The sequence below is a fragment of the Pseudorca crassidens genome, chromosome 21 (assembly GCF_039906515.1).
Source record: "Pseudorca crassidens isolate mPseCra1 chromosome 21, mPseCra1.hap1, whole genome shotgun sequence".
NCBI lineage: Eukaryota > Metazoa > Chordata > Mammalia > Artiodactyla > Delphinidae > Pseudorca > Pseudorca crassidens.
This window is the reverse complement of record NC_090316.1, coordinates 17338855-17365536: the sequence shown is the minus strand read 5'-3', so window position 1 is coordinate 17365536 and position 26682 is coordinate 17338855. Positions and strand designations below refer to the sequence as shown.

At 38.2% G+C, this 26682-nt stretch overlaps 1 protein-coding gene across 11 annotated transcripts in view; it reads left to right on the top strand.

The window, feature by feature from the left end:
* The window catches only part of DLC1 (DLC1 Rho GTPase activating protein), a 401992-nt gene that overhangs the window by 166494 nt on the left and 208816 nt on the right, over positions 1–26682 (top strand). Inside the window, exons 5-6 of one of the 11 annotated variants that reach the window (XM_067721884.1) lie at positions 3124–3161; positions 16662–16677. The exons of the other annotated variants lie outside the window; for them this stretch is intronic. Of the exons in view, the coding sequence (XP_067577985.1) occupies positions 3124–3161; position 16662 (39 nt within the window). The 3' untranslated portion in view covers positions 16663–16677. Of the gene's footprint in view, positions 1–3123; positions 3162–16661; positions 16678–26682 lie in introns of those variants that run through there. 11 annotated transcript variants of the gene reach the window in all.

Genomic DNA, 26682 nt, shown 5'->3' with positions numbered 1-26682 from the left:
CTCCCCCCTCTAGAATATAAGTCCAATGAGAACAGCAGATATTTTATATGCTTTATTCACTGCTGTGTTCCCACTGCTTTAAGCGCATAGTAGACATTCGATCAATATTTGTTAAACAAATAGAAAAGGAAAGAAGGAAGAAATGAATGTGAACCCTTGAGCCACGAATGAAACATATCTTAAACTATTTCATTGTTATAGACTTTCTATACCAATAATTCTGAATTTGGAGAGAATCATAATCCCTGTGTGTATTTAATGAAAGCTGAGGGATTGTTTTCTGAAGAAGTAAACGTACACATGCAGGAATAGATTTGGCATGCAATTTTAGGGGTTCGAAAATGAGGGGCCCAGGTTAAAAAACCCTGCTTTATGTGCTTACAGATTTACTTTTGTAAAAATAAACTTTTTAACTTAAATCAGCAATAATCTGTAATTCTTAATAAAATTTTCTGGCAATGAGAGCCATCTACTCTTTTTATTTAAGAACAATGAAGTAACGACAGGACATATCTACCCTGTATCAAGTCAGAAATGAAGGGTGATTTTAAAGCACACACAAATGTCAACAAAAGCTCTAAAATAAATTGTGGTCTGTTGCCTGATGTACCCTATAAAAGGAACAAGCTGTAAACTGAGGCTAGAGAATTGAAAAGATAATACTTTATTTCTTGGGCACTTGTTTTTTGCCTGGTGCCCTGCTGACTGCTTCACATGCATCATCTCATTTTTATAAATACTCTAGAAAGATTGTTACCAGAGGCCTGAAAAATCACACCTTGGGCTTCCCTGGTGGCACAGTCATTAAGAATCCGCCTGCCAATGCAGGGGACACGGGTTCGATCCCTGGTCTGAGAAGATCCCACAAGCCGTGGAGCAACTAAGCCCATGTGCCACAACTACTGAGCCTGTACTCTAGAGCCTGTGATCCACAACTATTGAGGCTGCATGCCACAACTGCTGAGGCCTGAGTGCCTAGAGCCCATGCTCTGCGACAATGAAAAGCCCGTGCACTGCAACGAAGAGTGGCCCCCGCTCGTCACAACTAGAGAAAGCCCATGCGCAGCAACGAAGACCCAACACAGCCAAAAATAAATAATTAATAAATAAATTAAAAGTCACAGCTTGTCCTCTCTGACTTAGAGGTCAATTACTGTATCATTTGAGCTATGTTCATCCCTTTGTTATAGCCGTTTTCACTTTGAAACTTGTTCTTATGTGCATCATTTCATTGTCTTTTAACTTCACAGCAACTCTATAATAAAGGTAGTTTAGTCTGTAAAATTCCTATCTGACGAGCAAGAGGATGATTCAGTTAATTCAGGGGTCCCCAACCCCCAGGCCATGGACCAGTACCAGTCCGAGGCCTGTTAGGAACCAGGCCATACAGCAGGAGGTGAGTGGCAGGCTAGCGAGCGAAGCTTCATCTATATTTAGAGTCGCCCCCCCATTGCTCCCCATCGCTCGCATTACCGCCTGAACAATCCCCCCCCACCCCATCCTGTCCGTGGAAAAATTGTCTTCCACGAAACCGGTCCCTGGTGCCAAAAAGGTTGAGGACTGCTGAGTTAATTAATTCATTATCAGTCATTCCAAAAATATTTACTGATCTCCTGCTCTTATGGAAATTTCCCTCTCTTGTTACCAAACACATGTATAGTTATATATGAAGTGCTTCTGGTTAAAAAAAAAAAAAAAAAAAAATCCAAATCCGTAAATGTGTTTGATTTAATCACTTGATTAACCTACAGACATTTTATGTGGAAAAACAAAAATCAAACAAAGTATACAAAAGTAGAATTCTAGATGTCCATAACTATTGCTGATTCTATAGAATGGTTTGATTTCTGCAAACCAACAATAAAAGCTATTTATTATTACTCCACTGTCTCAAGAATTGAGTAAGCAGAGGCTTACCATTTGCTGGTCAGACTAGTAACTCACCTGTGATGTGGGCATAGAGCCACAGCATGTTATAGAAGGAGGTGAGCAAAAGAATGGGACTTACTTCTTGACACTAAGGGACTCTTGCTTGATTCAATAATTTAGTTAATACTGTATTAAGTTTTTCTTTACTGCTGCAAATCTATCTCTGTTAAACATCAGTAATGTTACACTTCCTAGTCTCATTTTACCAAATTTATGGGAAAAGTGCTTTGTAGGTACAATTATGTATATACATATTGTAATATATATATTACCTTGGAAATTCAGTTTTCTTTATTTTGTCTTATCCTCCTAAATTCTCTCATGTATATGCAGTAAAGTTGAACAACATGACAAGACACCAGAATCCACCCACTATTTTTCTGTTTACAATTGGTGATGCTAATATGGTTATCAAACCAAAACAAGGCATTAAAATTAATTACAAAATACAAATTTCCTAGAATATGTTACTACCCTGCATCATGACCTTTGAAAATATTGGACCAATTATTTTATGTAATTATGAGTGAATTCATTCTTAATTACAAATGAGGTAATTCATTTTTCTGAAATGAGGCAGATAATGAGTAATTTAATTTAAAAATAATTCTAATTGAATCAGAAGTATCTTTACTTGAACTCAAAAACCATACTGCAAATATCCAATGCTTGTTATGGAAATAATATCCATTTACTATATTCTTTCATATAGACCTTTTAAGTGCTATATAATCAAGATTTTAGGATAGAAAAAATATAAAGAAATTAAATGCTCTTATAATATTCTGGAATTCAGTTCTACAGCAAGGTATCATCAAGCAAGTATTTGAACAAGTCTCCATTCTATTTCTATGTTTTCATCGAGGAAGGAGGTTATACTTTCCCTTCTGCCTTTGGCCAGAAACAATTGGTTCTTTTTATACTTTGTTTATATTTTCTATTTTATCTCCTTTAGCTGGTTATTTAGTAAATCATTCATTTCTATTCAATGACTTATTTATCTATAGTGTATTAGAAAAAAATGACAAGCCTGACTCCAGTCTTAATGTTTTGGTTTTGTCTTCTCGAGGTACCATTAATGTCACATAGTAGTAATATCAGTTTATGTTTGGGTGCATATTACATAGTGTTTTCAAAATTATTTATTAATTATCACAACAACCCTGCAAATACTGTGTTATTCTTATTTCATAGATAAAGAAGATGAGGTTAAAGCCAAGAACATGTGGCTAGTAAGTGACAGAGCTCGTATTCAAACTCAGCCTTCTGATAAGTCCAATTCTTTTTAACCACACAGCAGCTCCCCACAGTAGAACACATGGCTTACCTGTGTGCGCTAATACAATTGCTTAATCTTGACTGCTTTCTCTCTCTAAGGTCTCAATAGCTGTATACTTAACTTCAAAGCAAAAGCTAATCTCTTACGCTGAGAAAAATAGGACTTCACTTTTTGAAGGTTAAAAAACTTCCCTTGGAATTGTTAAATTTCCTAGTCTGAAATATTAAAATAATTTAGCAAATATCATAACTCATCTTGATACATTATAATTTCTACATTGTAATTCAACCTCTAGTCCCGATAATAAATCATATTATCTCATAATCAAGCAACTTCACCTTAGGACTGTATATTTGTTAGAAAAATAAACTTTATTAAAGGTTCTGTTTCCCTGAATTTTAGCAGAAATGAAATATGCTTCATAGATTTAGATGAATGAGCTCTAGCTCCTATTGGAAGGTTTAGAAGAAAAAACTCTCTCAATTATATTTTCACAAGAAAGATGAGCCTTTGGAAATATGCATTCTTTTCAATTTTTGGAAGGATTCTGCATATCATATCTTTTCCTCTCCCAGCTATAACTCAAGTACAATAAGTGCTAAAATGTACCTTCATAAACAAAAATATAAAGTAAAATTTTTTTTCATAAATTGCAAAGCAATTGTTTATGAAAACCTATCTCTTGTCAAAAGGTCAGGTTGTTTTGAAATTAATAAAGTTATAATTATACATGTCTCAGTATAGGTCCAGTGAACAATGGCTGATTAATTTTTCTTCTTCATATTGTCATGCACCATGACAGACATTATGTCGTGTGGATGAGTGAACTGGTGCTGTGGTTTTATGGAACAATAGATCTAGATTTGGCTTGAACATTTTGTTAACAGTGTTTTCTCTAAGGCAGAATATGTGATATATATTATCCTATACTTCTTCAAGTCTATTCTTATGAAAAATAGGGATTTTTCATCAGCTTGACCAAGGGTTGACTTTACCATGAGGGAAAATAGGATGTTAGTTTCAAATATACTTTGAGAAATTCAGTCAGGGTTCAGATAACCCTCCCTTAATCGTCTTCTACCCTAACCTCAGAAAGCCTCGTGACTTGATAGGAAACATGAAGTTATCTGGAAAAGAAATTCTTGTGTGCTCACATTGCTTTCTCTAAAAATATTAAAATCTCATAGAGAAAAATGTTGGACACACATGTCCTTGGTTTCCATAACTTCTGAACATAATATTTTTTTTAAGTTTTATACTTGAATGCCAGTGAACTTTGGACAGATTCTATATCCATTTGCCTAATTTCCTCCAATCACACTAGCTGCTATTTCTCACCTTCCTTTGCTCTTCCTTCTTCGAGAGACCTCTAAACTGCTGAAGGCCCCAAGATGCTGTCTTCAGCCATGTTTTCCTCTCCATCTACACCTTTTCTATGGGAGATCCCATTCTGCCCCATGGTTTTAAAGACACCTTGAAGGCTGTTGACTCTAAAATGTATGTGTGAAATTTAGATCTCTCCTGTAAGCCCAGACTCTTCTCTCTTCCTTCAGCTCAGCACAGTGATGACCAGCTCGGGTCCTGAGCCAGGTTTTCTGGGGACTAATTCAGACTATGCCACTTATTATAAACTTAGCAGTCATAATAGTAGCCCCTACGTGCAGCTGTCACTGAGAGGACTAAATTAGCTATTGTGCCTGAAAGGGCTTAGGACAGTGTCTGGTGCATAGCAGACATGGAGAAAGCATAGCCAAAATTATGACCTCTCTCCATTTGGATATCTACCAAGCATTTCGTGCTTAACATGCCCAAAGCAGGACATTTGGTTTCTTCTCCTCCACACACCCAGGTTTCCAGCCAATATCCAAGCCAAATACCCGGAAGCCATCTCTGATTCTTCACTTTCCTTCAAATGACCCATCTAATCCATGCCTCAGGAAGTTCCGCCCACTTCCGCAACAAAAAAATTCCGCTATTTTCCCCTTTCCTTATCCTTGGCCAGAGACAAGTGATGTTTGTCTCCCACAGTCCCAGTTCAAGTTTCCATTGTTTCCCAGTGTCCCAGCTGGTCCCCTGCCTTCCCTCCCACCCTCAGTGGATCCTGGGCACAGAAAAATCTTTCTAAGCACTAATCAGATCAAGCTACTCTTCCTGCTTAAACCCTCCCAGTCGCTTTCCCCTGCAGCCAGCATAAAATTCCTACAAGGGCTCACAGACTCCCTGACCTCTTCCTCTCTTCTCCCCCATCTTGCACTCTGCTACACCGACTCTAACCTAGTTTCTGTACTAAGAGCACACCAGACTCCTTTCGATCCCAAAGGTTTTGCACCTGCTGGTGCTTCCCTGTATCTCATTGCTCAGCTTGCAGCTCTAATGCCACCTCCAGAGAGTGGACTTCCCTGACTGCCTTGGCTAAAGCCACCTCCCATTCACTGTCCCAGCCTAGGTCACTCAAAACCACGTGGCCTTATTTTATTTTCTTCCTCATATTTATCTGAATATGACATTAACTTATTTGTTTTGATGTTTCTAGTCAATCTCCCTTCCTGCAAAGTTAGCTTCCTGAGAGAAGGGGCTTTTCTGGTTCTGTTTGTCATGGTTTTCCCAGTACTATAACAGTGCCTGGCACACAGAGAAGATGCTCGAAAAATGCTTTGTGTCTGACTAACTCTGGGCTTGCTAACATCTTATAGTGAGTTTCCTACGCTGATGTAGAGCCTAAGAAAGTGACCGTGTTTGTAGATATCTGACAAGTGGATGTTAGGTAATGAAGGAGAAGGAGGCATTCTGAACCTGTTAGGAACTCGCATTGAGTTTGGGTTGCTGTGCTTTTTGTTTTATATATTCTAAATAAAGTCCTATTTTAAATGGGAAGAAATGAAGGACAATCTTGTAAGAAATTGGAGAGCCATTTCCCACCGCAGCTTTAATTCTTCCTTTGAGTAAAGGTGGGGGGAAGGATAAATTAGGAGCTTGGGATTAACATATACACACTACTATATATATATATATATATTTATTTATAAAATAGATAATAAAATATATAAAACAGATAATCAACAAGGACCTATTGTATAGCACAGGGAACTCTACTCAATATTCTATAATAACCTATATAGGAAAAGAATCTGAAAAAGAATGGAGATATATATATCTGAATCATTTTGCTGTACACCTGAAACAAACAACATTATAAGTCAACTATAATGTAAAAATTAAATTAGAAAAAATTAAATAAATGGGAAAAAATAAATAAATTCTCCCTTTGAGCAGTTTGAGTCACAAAATTCTTATTCTGCATCTCAAAGAAAAACTCATATAATATTGGTAGGGAAAAGATATTTTGCAAGAATTTTTCATGCATTTTAATAATAATAAAGACAACAAAATTTTTTTTTTAAATTATATATGAAGAAGTAATAAGTCCTATATGAAAATACTATCATCTTTTAAAAAAATAAATTTAATTAGTTATTTTACTTAAATAACTTTTACTTAAATTTTACTTAAGTAATTCTAGACTCACAGTGCTGTAGAAATTCCAGAGAGGTGATTTAATCCATTTCTCTGTCTTCAGGGAGGATAGAGATCCCATTGTTGTTAACTTCTGGACAGGAGATTCCAGAATCACAGAATCACCCTTATGCATCCATTTTAGTAGAGACTCAGTATAATTCAGAAAACATCACATTTAAATATATTGTTGTACATAAACTATCTTAATTCTCGAAAGTGTCAGTTAACCTGGGTTAATCAAGTTACCTATAATTTACCTCTCAGACAAAAGGCAAACCCAAGAAGATCACCTACAGTGTATATTTACTATTACAACAGCTTCCAGGGTATGCTGTGTGTACTCTGCTCATTCTCTGACCCTCACAGCTACTTCCTGAAAATAGAGGGTGGGGTGTGCAGCTCAGATGATAAGGAGCTGAACACACTGCAAGAACGAAAGTCTTCAAAGAAAGATTGCATTGTGTTCATTATGCTTTATTTGCTAGGGCAAGAAAATATCCTGATCCACTTTCCAGTGATTTTCAACAATGGTTGAAATAAACTTTTCCTTTTTTAAATTTAAAGCTACATTAAGGAAAAAATGCAATTTATGTTCCATTTCCAAAATAGTCTGGCCAATCAAGATTTTATTATGTGCAACTGAAAGGTCATTAAAAATGCTGAAGCTAATCCTTTTTTTTTTTAAATTAATTAATTAATTTATTGGCTGTGTTGGGTCTTCGTTGCTGCATGCGGGCTTTCTCTAGTTGCGGCGAGTGGGGGCTACTCTTTGTTGTGATGAGTGGGCTTCTCATTGTGGTGGCTTCTCTTGTTGTGGAGCATGGGCTCTAGGCTTGCGGGCTTCAGTAGTTGTGGTACATGGGCTCAGTAGTTTTGGCGTGCAGGCTCTAGAGCGCAGGCTCAGTAGTTGTGGCACACGGGCTTAGTTGCTCCGGGGCATGTGGAATCTTCCCAAACCAGGGCTTGAACCCGTGTCCCCTTCATTGGCAGGCAGATTCTTAACCACTGCACCACCAGGAAAGTCCGCTAATTCTTAAGTTTAAAAAAATTCTGTTGTATTTTATGGAAGCTGAACTCAACCTAACATGGTTTGAGTCTTCATCTTCAGTAGTTACACACATTGTCCGGTGGTCACATTCTCAATGCGTTATGTCAAGGAATAGACTAGCAAAAAGCAATAAGTCAAGGAAAGGATAATATTAAAGCCACTTAAAACAAGGAGCAAGGCCTGACTTGATGCCAATATCAATATTTTACTCTTTTTGGTATGTAAAAATATTTATGCTTCTAAAATCTTAGAAATTTCAAAAAAAATAGATTGTATTTTTCAAGAAAAAGTGGAATATCCTGAGTTTTAGCATTTTGGGTTTTTTGGTTTTGGTTTTTTTTTTGGTTTGGGGATTTATTTCTTTTTTGATGTTTCTATCTGCATCATTTCTAAATTAGAACATAGACATTTTACGTTTGAAGACATTCTAGAGTGAATACAGCTAAATGACAAAACCAGGCATGTTGATTTCTTTCTCTTTCTTAACGCTCCACGACAATAGCTATTTTAACAAAACAATACCTTATCCTCAGAATTCTTCAAACTAGATGGTCTTTATTTTAAGCTTTGGGGGGCATATTCTTTGCTTTATCTTTTTTCCTTTTCGTATCTATTCTTTATGTTATTTTCAACCTAATTTCAAGTGTGCAAGCATTTTTCAGAGAGAGGAAACCCCACCTGTAAGGCTGACCTGTTCATAGGCTCAGGACACCCTGCTGTGAGGAAAGTATTTTGGAATAGCTGTTTTTAGCCGGTTGTTGCACAGAGAGTCTGGAGAAAAGTTAAACAAGCAAACAAAAGTAAAATTTAAAAGGTGAGTATTGAGGAAAGACAGATGTATGTGATCGTAGCCCCTGACTAGATGGTCACCTCATAACCTCTCCTTGAGTGTTGTCACACACCTGGGACATGGGGGCCTGGGAATGTGATGAGAAGTATCACAGCCACACAATAGGAAGGTCCCTGTTGGCCAAGAAGACTTGGAGAAAGGTAACTAGTTACTGGTTTGAATGTGTTGGCCTCAAAACTATTAACTATAACTAACATTTTCTCAGAGCTCACAGAATATTCAACATCCTACTCAAAAAATGTGGCACAGAGAAAGAGGCGCAGACCCCACCCCTACTTTAGTGAGGTAGACGTTCGTGTTCAGTCAAAAGTTCACAAGTATTGAGTTAAATATCTATAATCAGTTTTCTAAAAATAGACTGTGTGCCCACAGGCTGCTAATGCTTCACCTCAGCCAGATTTTTGCTGGGTTTTTTTAGTTTCAGATGAGTCCACCAACCAAAGGCAAAAATCAGTGTTGATTTTAAACATTGGATAAGAAAGCAATGCTTTCTCTTCTACTACAAACAAAGCCTGAACATGGAATGTGGATTTCACATACCTGTGTGTGTATCAATCAATAAGCATTACCTACTGTGTGCAAGACACTACACTGCAGGGCAAAAAGAAAGAAAATGTATCCATAGCGCCTGTCCTTGAGGATCTTAGAGTTTCCATGGAGAAATAATAAATATATAATAGGAATATGTAAAAAGATTTTTAAATAATAATATATATCAGATAAATACTACGTTAGTAGTGATAACATTTCCTACTCATAGAACAGAGGAGAGGTCAAGAAAATACCCAAAAGCCAGGCCACCCCAAAATTCAGTAGAAAATTCTTTATTTCTGGAAAAGTTTTCTTTCCACTAGGGCTCTTGAACCATAGTGTTGATGGCTGGAGCCTAGATGTGAATAGAACAGACCATACCTGGGTTGAGGTGACAGCAGACTGAACCAGTCTGGGATGACAAGGATTCTGCTTATCCCACAGGCTTGAGCCAAGGATAGGGGTGTGTTTGTTTAGGACACAACATGAAAACATTGGGAAGCTCTGTGAGATCAGCAGATAGTCATGACTCCAGAAAGTAATACTCTTTGAGGAAAGTCTGGGGAGAGGGGGAAAGGAGAGGTGTTTGCTGTTTTGTCTCCACTTGTAGATTGTAATGAGCCACTCCAAGGCAGGAACCCAATTCTTCCTCTTTTCCCCAGGTCTGAGCTCACGTAATATTTGTTTAAAACTGAATTGGATGAATCCATGGCTGAATCAATGACTCAGTGAATAAACGTCTTTGATTCCTCCCTTCCCTCTCACTCTTCAGCTCTCTCAGTCCAGCTTCTCTTCCCCACCAGGTATCCACTTCGCCTCTGCTGATTTTTCCAGCCTTCCCCTACTTCCTTGTTGCTGGATGAAGTGATCACATTTGCATTCTCTTCCTTGACCTCAGCATCACTCCCATCTCCAGACTGCTCCCTCTCATTTCAAAAACGTTGCTTCTTTCAGCTTCCACGCCATCATACACTTCTGGGTTTTTACTTTCTTCTCTTCCAGTCCTAGTCAGTTCTCCATGCTGGCTCCTTCTTGACTTGGCCCTTAAATACAGCATCCAGGCCTACTCCCTTCCCACATCGCACCCCCATACTCTAAAGCCTCATCTCCCCAGCTTCAGGTCCCACCAAACTCATATTTCAGCCCAGACCTCTCTTCTGATCTCCACACTCCTGTAACCAGTGGTTTAAAACAGTCTAATTGAGCTTGTCCAAAATGGAAATTGGCTACTGCTACCACCCAGCCCACCCACCCTGCAGTCTGCTCTGCCTCCACTACTCCACCTTCTTAGATCCCTAAGACAGGAGGCTGACCGTCTTCTTTGGCATCTGCCTCTCCCATGCTCCCACAGTCAACCCATTGCCAAGTGTCTGCTGTTGACTCTCCCTCCAAAATGTAAGTGATGTCTGACCACTTTTTCCCACCATCATCACCAGCCCTGCAGCCTAAGCAGCAGTCATTTCTCTTTCCTGAACTGTCACCTCTTACCTGTCAGTATATGGGTCTGATCCTCTTCTTCCCAATACGTTCTCCTCAAAGCAGCCAGTGTAGTCTTTGAAAACTGCACATCAGATCACATCACTCATCTACTTAAAACCCACGGAGAGATTGTCAGGGCTTAACATAAGCTACAAGGTCTGTATAACCTAGTCATCACCTAATTCTGTAGCATCATCTCATGCCATCCTTTCCATCAACTTACCAGACTCCAGCCACAGATTCTGTTTTCAGAACTAGAACCAAACCACTGTGGTCTCCTAGCTCAGCAGTTCTCCAGGTACAGTCGCTGGAACAGCAGCAGTGACATCACTTAAAGAAAATGTAAATTTTTGAGCCCCACCCTAGACCTACTGACTGAATGAGAAAACTCTGGGAGCAGGGCCCAGCAGGTGATTCTGATGTACACTTGAGTTTGAGAACCACTGATCCAGTTAATTTGAGATGGGAATGCCTGGAAGTCCCAGTTTTACCTGTTTTATTACCTAGACATACCGATTAGTCAGGCTTTTTGGGGGAGCTTTGTGGAAGAAAGAGATTGGGGCCCAGCGTTGCTTGTCCAACTTAATAAGTTGACTGGGGAAAGCAGTGGGTGACTTTTGAGTTCGAGTGACAAGATATATATACACTTATGTGTACTTTTTTGTGAGCCTTTAGGTGTTCTACTGTACCACATTCCAAACTCTAAGTAGAGGTCAGCTGATACTCATAGAATAATCTGAGTGCAAGGCTTCCTTAAATAAAGAGCTAGCCCCTCTTACTGTCAATTATCACCTTAGTTTATTGCATTGTTAGTGAAATTGGCATGTGGATGTCTTTTTCTCTCTCTTAAATCTCAAGTTTCCTGACACTAGGAATTATACTTCATAATTTTTAATATCCTCCTCATTGCCTTGTAATACTAAGTTTTGGTATATATTGAGTGAGTGGTTGATAGAGCCATTTTCTTAGTTTAATTTGGAATAAATATAAACCACCGGATGTTTTAAAATGTGATGCAAGAAGGCAGTCTTTTCCCAGAGATCATTCAGTCCTAACTTACATCTGTTATAGTGCCAAAGTTCTTTTTCAATGAATTCTTAAATCTCTATAGAATTTTCCAAAAAGTTCTAGCAGCTGTTTGTCTTCACATGAAAGACCAATTATTTACTGAAAATTGTTTACTCAGCCTGCTTCATTTATGTCTCTACCTTATGATTGGTCCTTAGAAACCACCCACTTGTCAGCCTTGCATGTAGCAGGACAACATTTATGGCCTTTTGAGATTTTCTTTGTGTATGTATAAAATTATTGTTCCAGAATATGTTTAAATGTTTGAGAAGTGTTGTTGAAGGATTGTACAATTTAGTAGGACTACTGGAAGCAAGACAAAATTTTTTTCTATGTATCATATTATCCTTACTCACCATACTTGAAATAATCCAACAGTGTCCTCAAGGGACCGGCTCTGGTCCAAAAACCAGAAGCTCATTAGCCTCACTTTTACTTCCTTTCCAAGCTATCAGGGCTCTAAACAAGCTACACAGGCAAAGACTGACCAACTTCTGAGATTTCCCTTTTCTTGTTTATTTTTTCCAATTGTTTTGTAAAATAATTGCCATCAGTTACAAGGTTCTTAAAAAAATTCTCTGTTATGATCCTCATTCCCAGTTGTGTCTGTTTTCTGTGTAGTCATATACATGCCCATGTAATTTCAAGAAAAGCAGAACTGCTTTTAGCACTTAGTGTTTAAACAAATCGAACAATCAGTTAGATTATCTTATGGTAAATAATCATTACATAGCATCACCAAGGTATCGTCAAAAGACTATCTGATACTCTAATGATTGCCTTAAAATGCATACATGTGTATATATTTAAATACAAACATGCTACACGCAAACATAACACTTTTGATATTTATCAAGGAAAACACAATTATAATTGCATTTTGGTTGCTTTAAATTCCAAATATTTTAGTTTAGTAAAGTCTCTACCAATGCTTGATGTGCAATAAGATTCTAATCTATAAAAGCAATCTTCCATTTTTCACAAGTACTTGGTTTGAATTTGGTTTGGAAGCTAAGGCTTACTCAGATTAACACAGAAAAGAAAACGAAGAAGGATGCTGTATCCTATTGATCAAGTTAGAACTTATTTTAAAGTCACCTTTAAGGAATTTCCCTAGAGACATGTCTCCTACATGTTCCTGAATAATATGAGCTACTAAAAATCTTCTGTTTGCTTTCAGTTGCATTTTAGAGAGTTTCCTTATGAACACATTTGAGAGAGAACAGCAGCAACAACAAAAAATGTAAAAAAACATGGCCAGATCTCTGTCTGATGTAAGACTCAAAATTCAGTCTGATTTGTCAGACTCTGTAGGGAGTGTTTTCAGGTAACAGATTGTCCCTACTGTGCTCAGTGGCACCTGCTGACAGGCTCTAATGAAGCCACGGAATGGGGTGCATTGAGATACAGTAGCTATTTCACATGAGTCAGAAGCCAGCTTGCTGGGTTGATTTACACTAACACTGCATTAGAGTATATTTCCGTATTTTTTAAGTCTCTAAGATATACTTAAAATCAGAAGAATAATCAGAAGAAAATCTATTTTCAAAAGAAATAATACCACCAACGAGTGAAACGCTTTTTGGATGCCTCATAGGATTACTGTAAGGATTACTTAAGATACTATATATATATAAAATATATATATATATATATATATATATATATATAATGACAATAAGGTATTCACTTTGCTGCGTTACCTTATCTCTGTGTATATGTCAGTATGGTATGAACACCATATGCCTGTGTATGCTCACATCACTCTTACACTTACATCACTCTTAGATTGAAAAATCTAAGTTCCTTAATGGTAGAACTAAGTTTTTATTGTATTATGCTGTATATAGTTCTTATTTTTGCTTAAAATGTGCAGAGGAATTCACTAAATATAAGTTAATAAATGATGGCCATCAACCCAAGCAGAACACTTAGTTGCAAAGAATGATGAAAGAGAAAAATAATGAAGAATAGAGGCCAGTTGTTCTTCCTGTTTCCACCAGGTCTGCCATGAAGAACATGCTATTTAATTGTAGCAGGGGAAATTTGTGATTTTGAACATTAGGGGTAAATTACTGTCTTTGAGCATGAAACAGTCTTTTAAAGGAGCATGACAAAATCTAGATCTCAAGGAAATAAGGTGAATTTTAGTTTAGTTATAGTTTTGCAGATGTGTACAAAAGATATTCATAAACTCCTTATTTAAATATATAGGTAAATGGCTTTGTTATTTATTGCTGCATATCAAATTACCCCAAAATTTAGCAACTTAAAATAACAATGAATAATCCCACACAGTTGCTGTGGGTCACAAATTCAGGAGCAGCTTAGTTGGATGGTTCTGCTTTAGCATCTGTCCTGAGGTTGCTGTCAAGATTTTTGAAGGCGTGACTAGGATCTGAGGATCTGTTTCCAATATGGCTTACTCACTTGGCTGTTGGCTGGAGACTTTGGTTCCTTGCCACATGAACCACATAGGGGGACTTAAGTGTCCTCATGATATGGCAACTAGCTTATCCCAGTGCAGGCCACACAAAAGAGAGCGCAAGGGGGAAGCTGCAATGCTTTGTATAACATCATGTCAGAAGTCACACTTCACCATACTTTATTAGAGAAAGGAATGAGTCTCCACCTTTTAAAGGAAGGAGAGTCAAAGATTTGTGAACATATATAAAAACCATCACAGTAAACTCTATGGGTGATACCATCTCTATGCAGTAAAGAAATATTACTTCCTAGAACTCATATGGTTTCAGTTTGGCTAAGTTTCTTGCTGACAGACATTTTCAAGAGAAACTCTGACGTTTCAGCACAAATTAAGAATTATTTAATGTTTGGAACTTTAAAGATATGCTAAAACTTCATAACTAAAAAAACTGTGATCTAAAGTGTTTAATTTTCTTGAGGCTACAGAACTAGCTCTGAGTTTTCTATATACCCAATTTAAGTCTTTTGGGGGTTAATTATATGGTAGAATGTTAGCTCTATATGAAATCCAAGGTAATAATCTAAATTCAGTGTAACAGTTTGTGCCCATCAGAGTACGAAAGTTTTACAGGGGGTAAAAATAGATAAAAATACTACGGTCCTTGCCTACGTAGAGCAAAATGCTTCCAAACATTTAAGTATAACAACTAAGACTATAGTATTTGTTTAATTTAGCAACTGACATATGGCTGTTTTTCAAAGGCAAAATGATCAAGGGTATTGTATAGCAGTAGGTACCAGCTAGAAGAGCCAGTAGATATTATCTTAAATATCTTGATTAACAAATTAAAGCATAATAAAAGCAATTTTTATTTATTTTTATTCTGAATTTTGCCCATAATAAGAAAATTTACTATAGTTCTTGAAAAAAATACATGTTCAAAACCCTAATGGAAATAAGGCATTTGAATAGAAATATTTTTCAGGCCTACTTCAATAAATCTTTCATTTTCCAGTACTCAAGGTTCTCAGCGTGGAGAATATATGGAAAAGTACTGTTCGTTAACTGAATTTTGACCCAAATAGTAAGGAAAACAGTTGTGGGAATTAAAAGTAGGCCTACCAGAAAATGTAGTACATTTAACTGAATTCCTACAAAAGACACTTAAAAATAGGTCACTCTTTCATCTGGGCCATGTGGATTTGATGTGAATCATTATCAGGAGAGCCTGCAAATAACAGACACTTTAAAGAGTATATTTGTTTCTTACCTAAATAAAGATAGAAATTTCAGAAAACCCTGAGAACTGGATGAATTATGCTCCTGAGTCAGGGCTCATATAATGGTAACTTCCTATAGAAAAGACAGTGGCTCATAGGAAAGAGAAAAAAGGCCTCATTACAGAGGGAACTGTTCTCTTTGTTACCCAAATGTACTGAACTGCTTCACTTTGGAATCACTTTACCATCTCCAGTCCCTTTATTGACTGTTTCCCTGTTGAGTGCATAGATTAATAAATATTCAAAGATGTGTTATTCTTTCCTAGTACTAGATTTTGCATTTTAAGTAATTGGGATGATATCAGTTTTGTGGTTTGGCGATTTCACTGCATTGTAATCCTTAAAAATGGAAAATATGACATTGTTTTCATATTTTAATTTTAAAACATGTTACCAAATATGTTTGTTTGTTAAGTACAGAAAATAGATCATTGGATGAAGTTGGGCACTCAATACAAAGGTTTAGAGTTACCCCAACAGGAGCCTGAGTTCTCAAAGTGAAGAATTGATAGAACAAGTTTTTAACCCATTTCATAGAGAGCAGAAGTCACCAAGAGGCCAAATATTCCAAATGGAGAGATCAGGAAGAGGTTTAAGATAATAAAGCAGCATTTTGTTGATGTTTAGAATAGAAATCATTTGACTTAGTGCCAATTTGATCATTTAAAACCCAAACCAACTTTTTGTCAGCCTTAATAGCAAGTCACAGAATTGAACAATGTTTGGAGGAGGATCCTGAAAGGAGTGGGCTGGGGAAAGCAGACAGTAATGGGGTGGTGTTGACAGCACGATGTTTCGCAAGCATTTTTTGCCACGGGGGAGAATGGGATCTCAGTTATCATGCAGTTACTTTCTAGGGTCAAGTGTCTATACTATGCTTCCTATATTGCTTTCATTTTTGTGGGATGTTTTTATTTTGTTGATGTACTCATAATCACAAACGTGTTTATAAACTAAACAACCACTAAACCAGTTACTTTTGACCTTGATGAAAGGTATACCTGTTCTAAGTATAAATCAACCCTTGGGCATCCCTGCTGATTGATGAAATATTCCAGATCTGTAAAAACTAGCACCATTTGAAGTGCTCCTTTGTCAGCACCGGCTTTGGATAGAGCTTCACTTAGTTGTGATTCTTTGGAAGAGAGACATTACATGAGGCTAAACTACAGAGCATTCAACTGTCTCGTGAAATTGTATAAACATTTTGTAATGTGGTCATAAAAATTAAGTGATTTCTCCTTTTATTCCAGGACACAAGCTCTTAGCCAGCAATGTCTGATTGCAAAGGAAGAGGGGGAAGGAGCAGCCTGCCCAGGACTGACATGTAGAAAAGGAAAATGTGCCAGGGCTCACTTTGTGTTAAAGTTCCCTGCTCCTTTCAGATCCACAGCACCTACCTGTTTAGGCATCTCGAGGACGATGAATGGTCAATTACTCCTTTAAGCCCACATTCCAGTTAGGTTTTTTTCTTCCCCAGTAATTAAAAATACCAATATCTTTGGTTTCTAACTTCCTTTTTTTTTTTTCTGTTGCTACCTATGGTGGAAAATATTTACAGAAAAGTCCAAAAGCAGCTGTGTAGTATAGAGGTTAAGAACACAGACAATCTGGGCTAAAGTAGTGCATTCAGTTCTTGGCTTGACCGTTTACAAGTGGTGAGACCTTGGGCAAGTAAGTCGCCTTGTCTCTATATGACTTGGTTTCCTCATATATAAAGTGGAATAGTGACAGTTCTCCCTTTGTAGGATTAGTTATTAATATTATATGAGTTAAAATGTGCCAAGTGCTTAGAAAAGTGCCTGGCACAGAGGATGTGCTGGATAAGGGTCACCTCTTACTATGTGTTGCCTATTCCCTGTGGCATTGAGGCATTTTACTATCATTTTGTCTAACTATTCATGAAATGCTGACCCTCTGATGCCTACTTTCACTTGCCTCTTCTTGACCAGCTTCTCTCTCTGCCTTTCTTTTCTCAACCTCTTTCCCTTCTCTTCGGCTTCTGTCTGCCCTTGTAAATGCAGGTCTCTTAATAGTCCAGATTCAAACATCTCCCCTTCTGTACTCTCCCTTCCTATTTGGCCTTGCCTAGTGCCTTTAATCCAGGCCCTCCCCACCCTGCCTTTTTTTTCCCCGCCTCTATACACAGCCCCCAAAAGATGTGAGCACTCATTCCTTAGTGATATTGGTTAAAAAAGTGCTGCATGTGGTCATTTCATCCGTGTCTTTTCCCTAGAACTCTAAATCATTGCCTTCTCCCACCATCTCCTATCTCCTACTCAGCCTTTGATAAATATTTGTTGGAAACATATTTGGTAAAACATTTAGTTAATGATGATGTCAAATTTTTATCTAACTTCTAAAGTTATGTGTAAATTTCAGTTAGCCGTGCTGTGTCTACAAAGTCTTCACTTTTATGGCTAATGTGCAAGATACACTTAACAAGTTTTCTACAGAAAATTAGTATTGAAGCAATTCAACCGGGACACTAATGATTTCATGCTTGCTATGGATAATTATTCTTGCATCTAAGTTTATAAACAAAAATGTGGCTAATTGTAATATTATTACTTAATCTTATATCTTATAAGCTTTCATGGCCTCTCTGAGTGCATTACTCTCCCCAAATATTATACTCAATGATTCTAACCTTGTCAACATTAGCATAAGTGGAAAATGTGTCAGTGTCACAAATTTCATCTCACAGAAGGCTCAGAATTCACTGACCATTTTGAAATGCAATTTTCTGGGACTAAGTTAGACATTAAAGACACATCAGTGGTTCTTAAGACTTTTTCATTTATTACAATCTGTGCCCTACATAATGCCCCACACAGAGAGAGGGAGACAGGAAGAGAAATGGAATTTTCATGCACATTCATAGAAGAAAGAAAGGAATAGAAGTGTACCAGTCAGGGCTCCAATAAGAAATAGAAGGAACACTTAAAATAGGATTATATGGGGAAGGATTAGTTACAAAGGAACTATTTACAAAGGTGTGCAGAAGGAGAAACACAAGTGTTAGTGCTGTAACCTGTGGGGCTTTGTCCTAGCTGAGCCGTCACCACCTCAAGGCCCCAAAGAGAAGTAAACAGTTAACAGAACCCAGAGGGAAAAAGTCTGCAAAGTCAGCTGCTTGAGAAGAGCAATGACCTTGGGTAAAAGGACACAACGAGTTCAAGGCAACTATGCCATGTAGGATCCAGGGGAATAAATACTCCTTCCCCCTTTGAAGAGGTTCTGGAACCAATTCCCAATGAGGGAGAGGGTTTCCTCCACACCACCAAGCAATTCTCCAGACACCTCCTGGGTGTCCTACCATTCAACTCAATCCTGGCACTATCCACCTGGAGATTGCATCAGATCCCTCATGTTAAGGGCTCAGTCACACAGACTACACCCCCCTCCCCATTTCAGTTGCCAGTTGCAAGCCCAGGTTATCACCTGTGCTTCAGACCAACAGGCTATAGATCAGAGGCTCCTATGACCCCCTCCTTGGGTTGAATTAAACTGATAGAGTGGCTTACAGAACTCAGAGAAACATTTTACCTACTTTGTTTGTTGTAAAAGGATGTAACTCAGGGACAGCCAGATGGAAGAGTTGCAAACGGCTAGGTATGGGGAAAGGACGAGGAGCTTCTATGCCCTCTCCAAGTGCACCAGTCTCCCCAAATCTCCAAGTGTCCATCAACCCAGAAGCTCTCCAAGCACTGTCCATTTGGGTTTTCATGGAGGTTCCTTACATAGCCATGATTGATTAAATCATTGACCACTGGCGATTGAACTCAATCCCCAGCCCCCTCCCCTCCCAAGAGGCTGGTTGGCTTCGCTGGCAGCCAGCCCCCATCCTGGGTGGGGTCAAAGAGCCACCTCATTAACGTAACAAAAGACACTTTTATCACTCTCCTAACTGAGGATATTCCAAGGGTTTTAAGAGCTCTGTGCTAGGAATGAGATGGAAGATCAAAAAGATGTATTTCTGGGCTTCCCTAGTGGCGCAGTGGTTGGGAGTCCGCCTGCCGATGCAGGGGACGCGGGTTCGTGCCCTGGTCCTGGAAGATCCCACATGCTGCGGAGCGGCTGGGCCCGTGAGCCATGGCCGCTGAGCCTGCGCGTCCAGATCCTGTGCTCCGCAACGGGAGAGGCCACGGCAGTGAGAGGCCCGCGTACAGGGAAAAAAAAAAAAAAAAGATGTATTTCTTATTATAAATGACAATATCACAGCCTTATATCCCCTACTGGGGCTCCCCATAGGCCAACCTACCCTGAAGCCAGAGACATGGGATGCTGTTGATGGAGTCCATGCAAAGTGTTCCCATATAATTTATCATCCAAACTGGGACACTTTTGAGAGTTAAAGGAGTTGTTAAAATTGTAACTACTGCAAAAAAAAAGAAAGTTGCTACCCAACAATTACATAACTGTTGTAGATTTTTATACCATTCAATAAATGACGAATACAGCTGTAGCAGGAAAGCCTCTACTACTCTATACATTCTGTGACGAAACTGCTCCACCTCTGCCTCCCTGCATATTTAATATATGCATGTGTCACATATACCTAACCCACAATTCCCTCCTACCCCATCAGACTCTGTGTATCCTGCAGGCTGCAGATGGCACCAGAGCACAGCTAGCTGGTGCACCAAGGATGGGTAGGGCATCTGAAATCAGGAGTCAGCTGTCCCAAGCCACTTGGGTCTGAGTGCATTTTGTTAAACCAGTGAGCAACCTATGTGCTGTTCTTGAAAGGGAGTTGTTTGTTAGATTATATCTGGGAAGGGTCAGGGAAAGAGTCAGTTTATCCCTAGTTGTCTTTAGAATATAACCATATATTAAAGTAAGAACTTTGTTCTCTGCGCATGAATCTCACACACTGTCACAGACGAGACCGTAGAAGTCATAAGGGCAAACCCACTCTGACGTATATTAAAACAATTATTCATAATTTTATGTCATCAAAAAATGAACATTCCAGGGCTTCCCTGGTGGCGCAGTGGTTGAGAGTCCGCCTGCCGACGCAGGGGATGCGGGTTCGTGCCCCGATCCGGGAGGATCCCACATGCTGCGGAGCAGCTGGGCCCGTGAGCCATGGCCGCTGAGCCTGCGCGTCCGGAGCCTGTGCTCCGCAACAGGAGAGGCCACAGCAGTGAGAGGCCCGCGTTCCGCAAAAAACAAACAAACAAACAAAATGAACATTCCAAAACTAAACATACTCTTACAGCAATTGTACTCTTTGGTATTTATACAATGAAGTTGAAAGCTTATGTTCATACAAAAACTTGCACATAGATGTTTATAGGAGCTTTATTCATAATTAATTGCCAGAACCTAGAAGCAACCAAGATGTCCTTCAGCACACATTGAAATATCATCCAGTGCCAAGAACAAATGAGCTACCAAGCCGTGAAAAGACATGGAGGAACCTTTAACTGCGTATTACTAAGTGAGAAAAGCCAATCTGAAAAGGCTACATTCCATATGATTCCTAACATATGACATTCTGGAAAAGGCAAAACTATGGGGACAGTAAAAACACCTGTGGTCACCAAGAGTTAGGGAGGAGAGAGGGATGAATAGAGCACAGAGGATTTTTAGAGCGATGAAACTGTTCTGTATGATACTATAATGGTAGGTACGTGTCCTTATACATTTGTCCAAACCTGTAGAGTAGACCACACCAAAAGTGAACCCCGAATATAAACTATGGACTTGGAGTGCTAATAATGTGATGGTGTAGATTCATCAGTTGTAACAGATGTACCACTCTGCTGGGGGCTGTTGCTAATAGCGAGGCGCTGCATGTGTGGGGCAGAGGATTTAAGTGAAAACTCTGTACCTTCCTCTCAGTTTTGTTGTAAACCTAAAACTGCTCTAAAAATAAAGTCTATGTTTTCAGTGAAAGAACGATGACTGTCAAAGCTGGAGAAAGACTTCGTAAACCAAAACAGATGATATCAGATTGCCAATCAGACACAGCTTCTCAATGAACTTCTTTGTTCAGATGAAAGCAAACAGAAATCATTGACTGGTTAACAATATCACAGACTGGAGTGATTTCAAGAGTCTTTAAATAGACATGGAAACAAACCCATTTTCCAATGTACCTTCTTTTCTTTAATGTCTTTCATGTGTTCCCCAAAAATGTGACTCCCCAACCTCTTCCTGTTGTCCATTGTGCCCCAATGGGCTCTTGTGCTCTCATCTGAGACCGAGGCCATTCCATCACTGAGGGACATTCATTGTGCCCCAATGGGCTCTTGTACTCTCATCTGAGACCGAGGCCATTCCATCACTGTGGGACATTCATTGTGCCCCAATGGGCTCTTGTGCTCTCATCTGAGACCGAGGCCGTTCCATCACTGAGGGGCATTTGCCTGCAATTTCTAAGGATGTAATTAACCATTTTGAAATTTACTGTAAAATATTTTTGTGGGAATAAAAGTGAATGTTTCCAAGGGAAAGGAATAATTTACTGTCACTGATTCTTCCCATTTTTAAAAAGGCAAATAGAGGAAATTCCTATAGAACAAAACAGAATATTCCAGACACTTCTGCATGAGCATCTCTAATATTTGAAAACATGCAGAACAAGCACTACCTATAAAGAGAGAAAGCACAAAATAAGTGGTAGCATTTTTTCCCTACATGGAAACTACAAGTAGAATCTTTCAGCCTGTCCATTATTTGAAGCGGTTGACTTTCAAAGGGCCTTTTTTTTGGACGTGCTGCGTGGTTTGTGGGACCAGCCAGATAGAATCCCGTGCCCCCTGCAGTGGAAGCACAGAGTCTCAACCACTGGACCGCTGGGGAATTCCCTCAAAGGGCCTTCTTAATGGTAGTAGTCTATCATCCCGATTATAAAACACTAAGAAGAAAATAATTTATATAGGTGATATATAAACACATTTATATAATATATATTATATATATTAATTTATATTAAATAATTTATATGACATGACATATTAATAAAACTAACATGTTAAAGAGGAAAAATCCTACTCTATTTTCACCTGAAATCATGAAGATGAAATTGAATCAATTAGAATGTTTCAATTGTCATTATACGAAAATGGATTCAGATACGACACCCATTACTTATGTTACCATTTATGTTAGCAGCTTCTGTGTAGTTGGTGTAAATTCCTAAAAGGTATCCAGCTGAGGTCCTTCTGTAAGTGCAGAAAGCCATTCTAGCAACAGACCAAATGAATCAACATATGTCTACAACATTTCCGCAGGGCACGTCAAAATGAGCATTTCCCCAGCCACATTTCATGTCTAAAAACATAAACAGACACACACACAGTCCAGGCTCCCACACACAGCTTTAAAAGACCTCATTTAGAGAAAGCAAATTGGTTCCTCCCCTTTTACTAAAAAGTTTCTCTTTAATGGCTTTTTAAAAATTCAATTGTAAAATACCTTAACAAATCAACATAAATGAAAATCTTTGCATGTGGAGAACTACAGGAGGGTCAGTACAGCCATAGGAAAAGTTGTTATCCTATCATTTGAATATCACAGAGAAAAATAACAAAAGACCATGAATAATTTTCTTCTCTCATTTGGAAGTTATTAGTAGACTTCCCTTTGTTCCATTGAGAAATGAGAGAAGAAAATATGAAGTTACAGCGAACCCATATGGCCAGCAGGAAAATCCTCTTTAATTGCTTTATTGCCAGAAATGTTAAATCACTTCCTGAGGATACAGTTCAAATGAAACATATGGCAGCTATTAACAAAAACCCCTAATGAATTCAAAAATATGCTTTTTATGGGAGCTTTCTCATAAGCAAGTCATACATGTTATTTAAACTATATATACAAATACACACTTGGCATTTTAATCCCACAAAGGTTTGATGAACACCTACTCTGTACCAGATGACACAGGCAACTTGCATGAAATGTTTTTTCCCCAAACCCAGGAACAGATATTAGACAATGAAACCTCAGGACATGATCCCAGATCTAGCCATGCCACTTCTCAGGAGTCAAAGACAAAAAGAAATCTCCTCACTAGCACTTCCTCCCCATGGGTTCAATGTCCAGGAAAACCATTCCATTTCCACCCAGGTAGTCCTAATTACCTACTATCTTCCTATACCTATTAATGTCACACCAATGAGGGTGCTAATCACTGTCATTCAGCAACTTCTGCATGGAACTATTCTCATGTATCTTCGTCAATTGGATTATGAATTCCACAAAGAAGAAAACTTTGCTTACAGCTTTTGTACATAGAATAACGTGAGGCATCTAATTAAGAATCAACCAATAGCTTTAATTAATTGAAAACCAAGTGTCAGCATTTTTTTTAAGTTAATGCCTTTCAACACTGGGAAATTTCACAAATCTAATCAATGTATTCATAAACCATTTTCTAAAGAGACAATTCTCCCTCAAATTCAAAGATAAATCAGCTGAGGGATATCCAGCTGTTATTACTATGTGGTTTTACTTTAAAAGAGAAGTTATTAAATCTTGGGTACATTAAACTTTGACTTTTCTTTCTCCACATAATAATATGGCCATTGAAGTTACTTAATGGAAGTGAGCTTTGGTAGCTTAAAGATTCATGCAGAACATGGGGTAAGCTTCTAAAGTAACTGGCATTGTCTACATGACGTATTGGTTTTGGCTATATGGAGGCTAAAATATTTTTGTTTGTAGGGTAGCTCATTGATTAACATCTTTATTAAATATTTACTTATCCATGCTTGGTTACACATTTTGTAATCAAGTAGAATAAAATGTGGAAAAGGCCTGTCACTGGTCAACTTGTGATTTGGTGTAAGACATTCAATTTGCCTAAAATGCCTTAGCTATAAGAAGAGAGAGCTTACTTAGAGAATTTCTAAATGTCTCATACAGATACTCCTGCACAAATATTTTGTAATCTAAGTCAATGTCTTCTCATAGGACCTCTCCAAACCTTTCTCCTCCTTCATTTCAAAATATTCTGATTAGTATTTTGAAATTAGTGTTAGTGATCTCAGAGGTCAGCATGCCAGTTGTTGTGTCTTGGCTTCCATTCCATTACTGTGACCTTGCAAAAGTTACTCTATTTTTTAAGACTTCACAGAGTTGGTCTAAGGATTGAGTGAGTTTATGCAGGTAAGAGCTTAAAACTGTACTTTGTACATTCTGAGACCCTAGTAAGTGTTAGCTCTTCATACACTGAGGGACTTTCTCCATGAACGTCCTTTAATTACCTATCACCAACCTTTACAGTCTAGTCAATGAAAGGGTTTCTGTTTTGTTTTGTTGTTTATTTGCTTAAAACAAAAGAGAAAATTTAATTTAAAAGCCCTGATCTCCAGTCAGGGGGCAAATCTAGGGGCTAGGCTTAAAATATAATATATAGTATGGATTTAATTCCATTTTTAGACTTTTCCCCAAATATAGACATAAAAAGTAATCAAACATCACTAAAACTGTAGGAAGACTTTCTTGTCAAGGGAGTATAGAATCAGAGAAGTTCTTGAAACAAAGGAAAAATCCGATGATCCTGCTATAAATGAAAGGATGCTGAGGAAGATGCTTACAGCCTATACAGTCCCTCTGATGCCCTGGTCTCTGGACATGGTTCTCCACTCTGCCATTTAATAACCTAATATTCTCTTCATGGCTGCATCTTTGCCAGGACACAGAGTCAGTGTTCACACCCAGAGAACAAAAAGTGAACAACTAAATGTAGATCAAGATTAAGTCAAAATATGCTTTCACTATAGATCAATCTTGCCAAAAAAAAAACCCTCTATTTTTTTATCTGTAGAAAGATTTTTTCCCTTATTTGAAAAATTACTTCAATCTCCAAATCCTGTAAATTCCAAAGGTGAGGATCTCAAAAATAATCAATATCTCACAAAGATATAGGTGTCTTGATCTTTGATATTTCCAGAAATGAAGATTGATATTATCATTTCCTTAGGCTGATCTACAACAGAGGTGCACCTGAGCCTTCCTCTCTCTCTCTCTCTCTCTCTCTCTCTCTCTCTCTCTCTCTCACACACACACACACACACGTGTGTGCACACACACACATTTGCAACAAAATTAATTACCCATTTGAGCCTAGTTTTCTTACTTCAACTCTGAAGACTTTGTCCCCTAAATAAGGGGAGAGAGACATGCTTGTAGACATCTTATGTGGTCAGTGGCTGTGGAGTAGAAGGCGTCAAATCCCAGTGGGCCAGATAGATTTATAAAAGGCTTCCAATAACAGTTAATACACTCATGTTAGCTGTATTTTATACATAAGTAACTGAGGTGAATGGCAACCAAAAGCTCACTTCTTTAGTTTGTTTTAGGATATTGACAAGGAGTAGAACTATACTGTTCTACTTTAAAGTCTGTTAAAGACCTCTCATTCTGAACTCTATTTTCTAAATAATAGGGATAGATAATAGATACTGGGAATTGAACTTCTAAACCTCTCATATCGGTAATTTGGTCCATTGGCCCAGTGCCCATAGTAACAAATAGTAAGAGCAGCTCCCTTTTCCCAGGGACCTCATGTGCTTTACAGAAGCTACTACGTTTAGTCTTTCAGCAGCCCTGTGAAGTAGAGGTGTTTATCCCCCTTTTATAAGGGAGGAATCTGAACCTCGAGGGGACAGAGCAGAGACTTGAAAGCCCAGACACTAACCAAACAATTTACTTTTTCTGCCTCCCCAAATAGGACAAAGAAATCGAACCACAAAAATTCAACCCCAATTCGAACGTGGTTTTAGTCTCATTTACTGCCAGTATCTTTTAAGGGTAAGATGGGTCTGTCTTCAGAGAGGAAAACAATTACATGACTGATTTAGCATTAGCATAACTGGCTGTAGTGACTTTACCAATAGTTCCACAACTCTTTTTTTTTTTCTTTTCAGCTTTATTGAGGTGTAGTTGTCAAATAAAATTGTAAGATATTTAAAGTGTACATTGTAGTGATTTGATATATGTATACATCGTGAAAGGATTCCCCCTTTAGTTAATTAACACATCCATCACCTCATATACTTTTTGTGGGGGTGGGAATATTTAAGTTCTTCTCTCTTAACAAATATCAGTTATATAGTACAATGTTATCAACTGTAATCACCATGCTTTCATTAGTTCATCAGATCTTATTCATCATGCAGCTGAAAGTTTATACCCTTCTACTAATTCTTCCCTATTTCCCCCACTCCACCAGCCCCTGGCAACCACTTTTCTACTCTCTCATATTATCAGTTGCACACTTTTTTTTTTTTAAAGAATCCACATATTAAAAATACC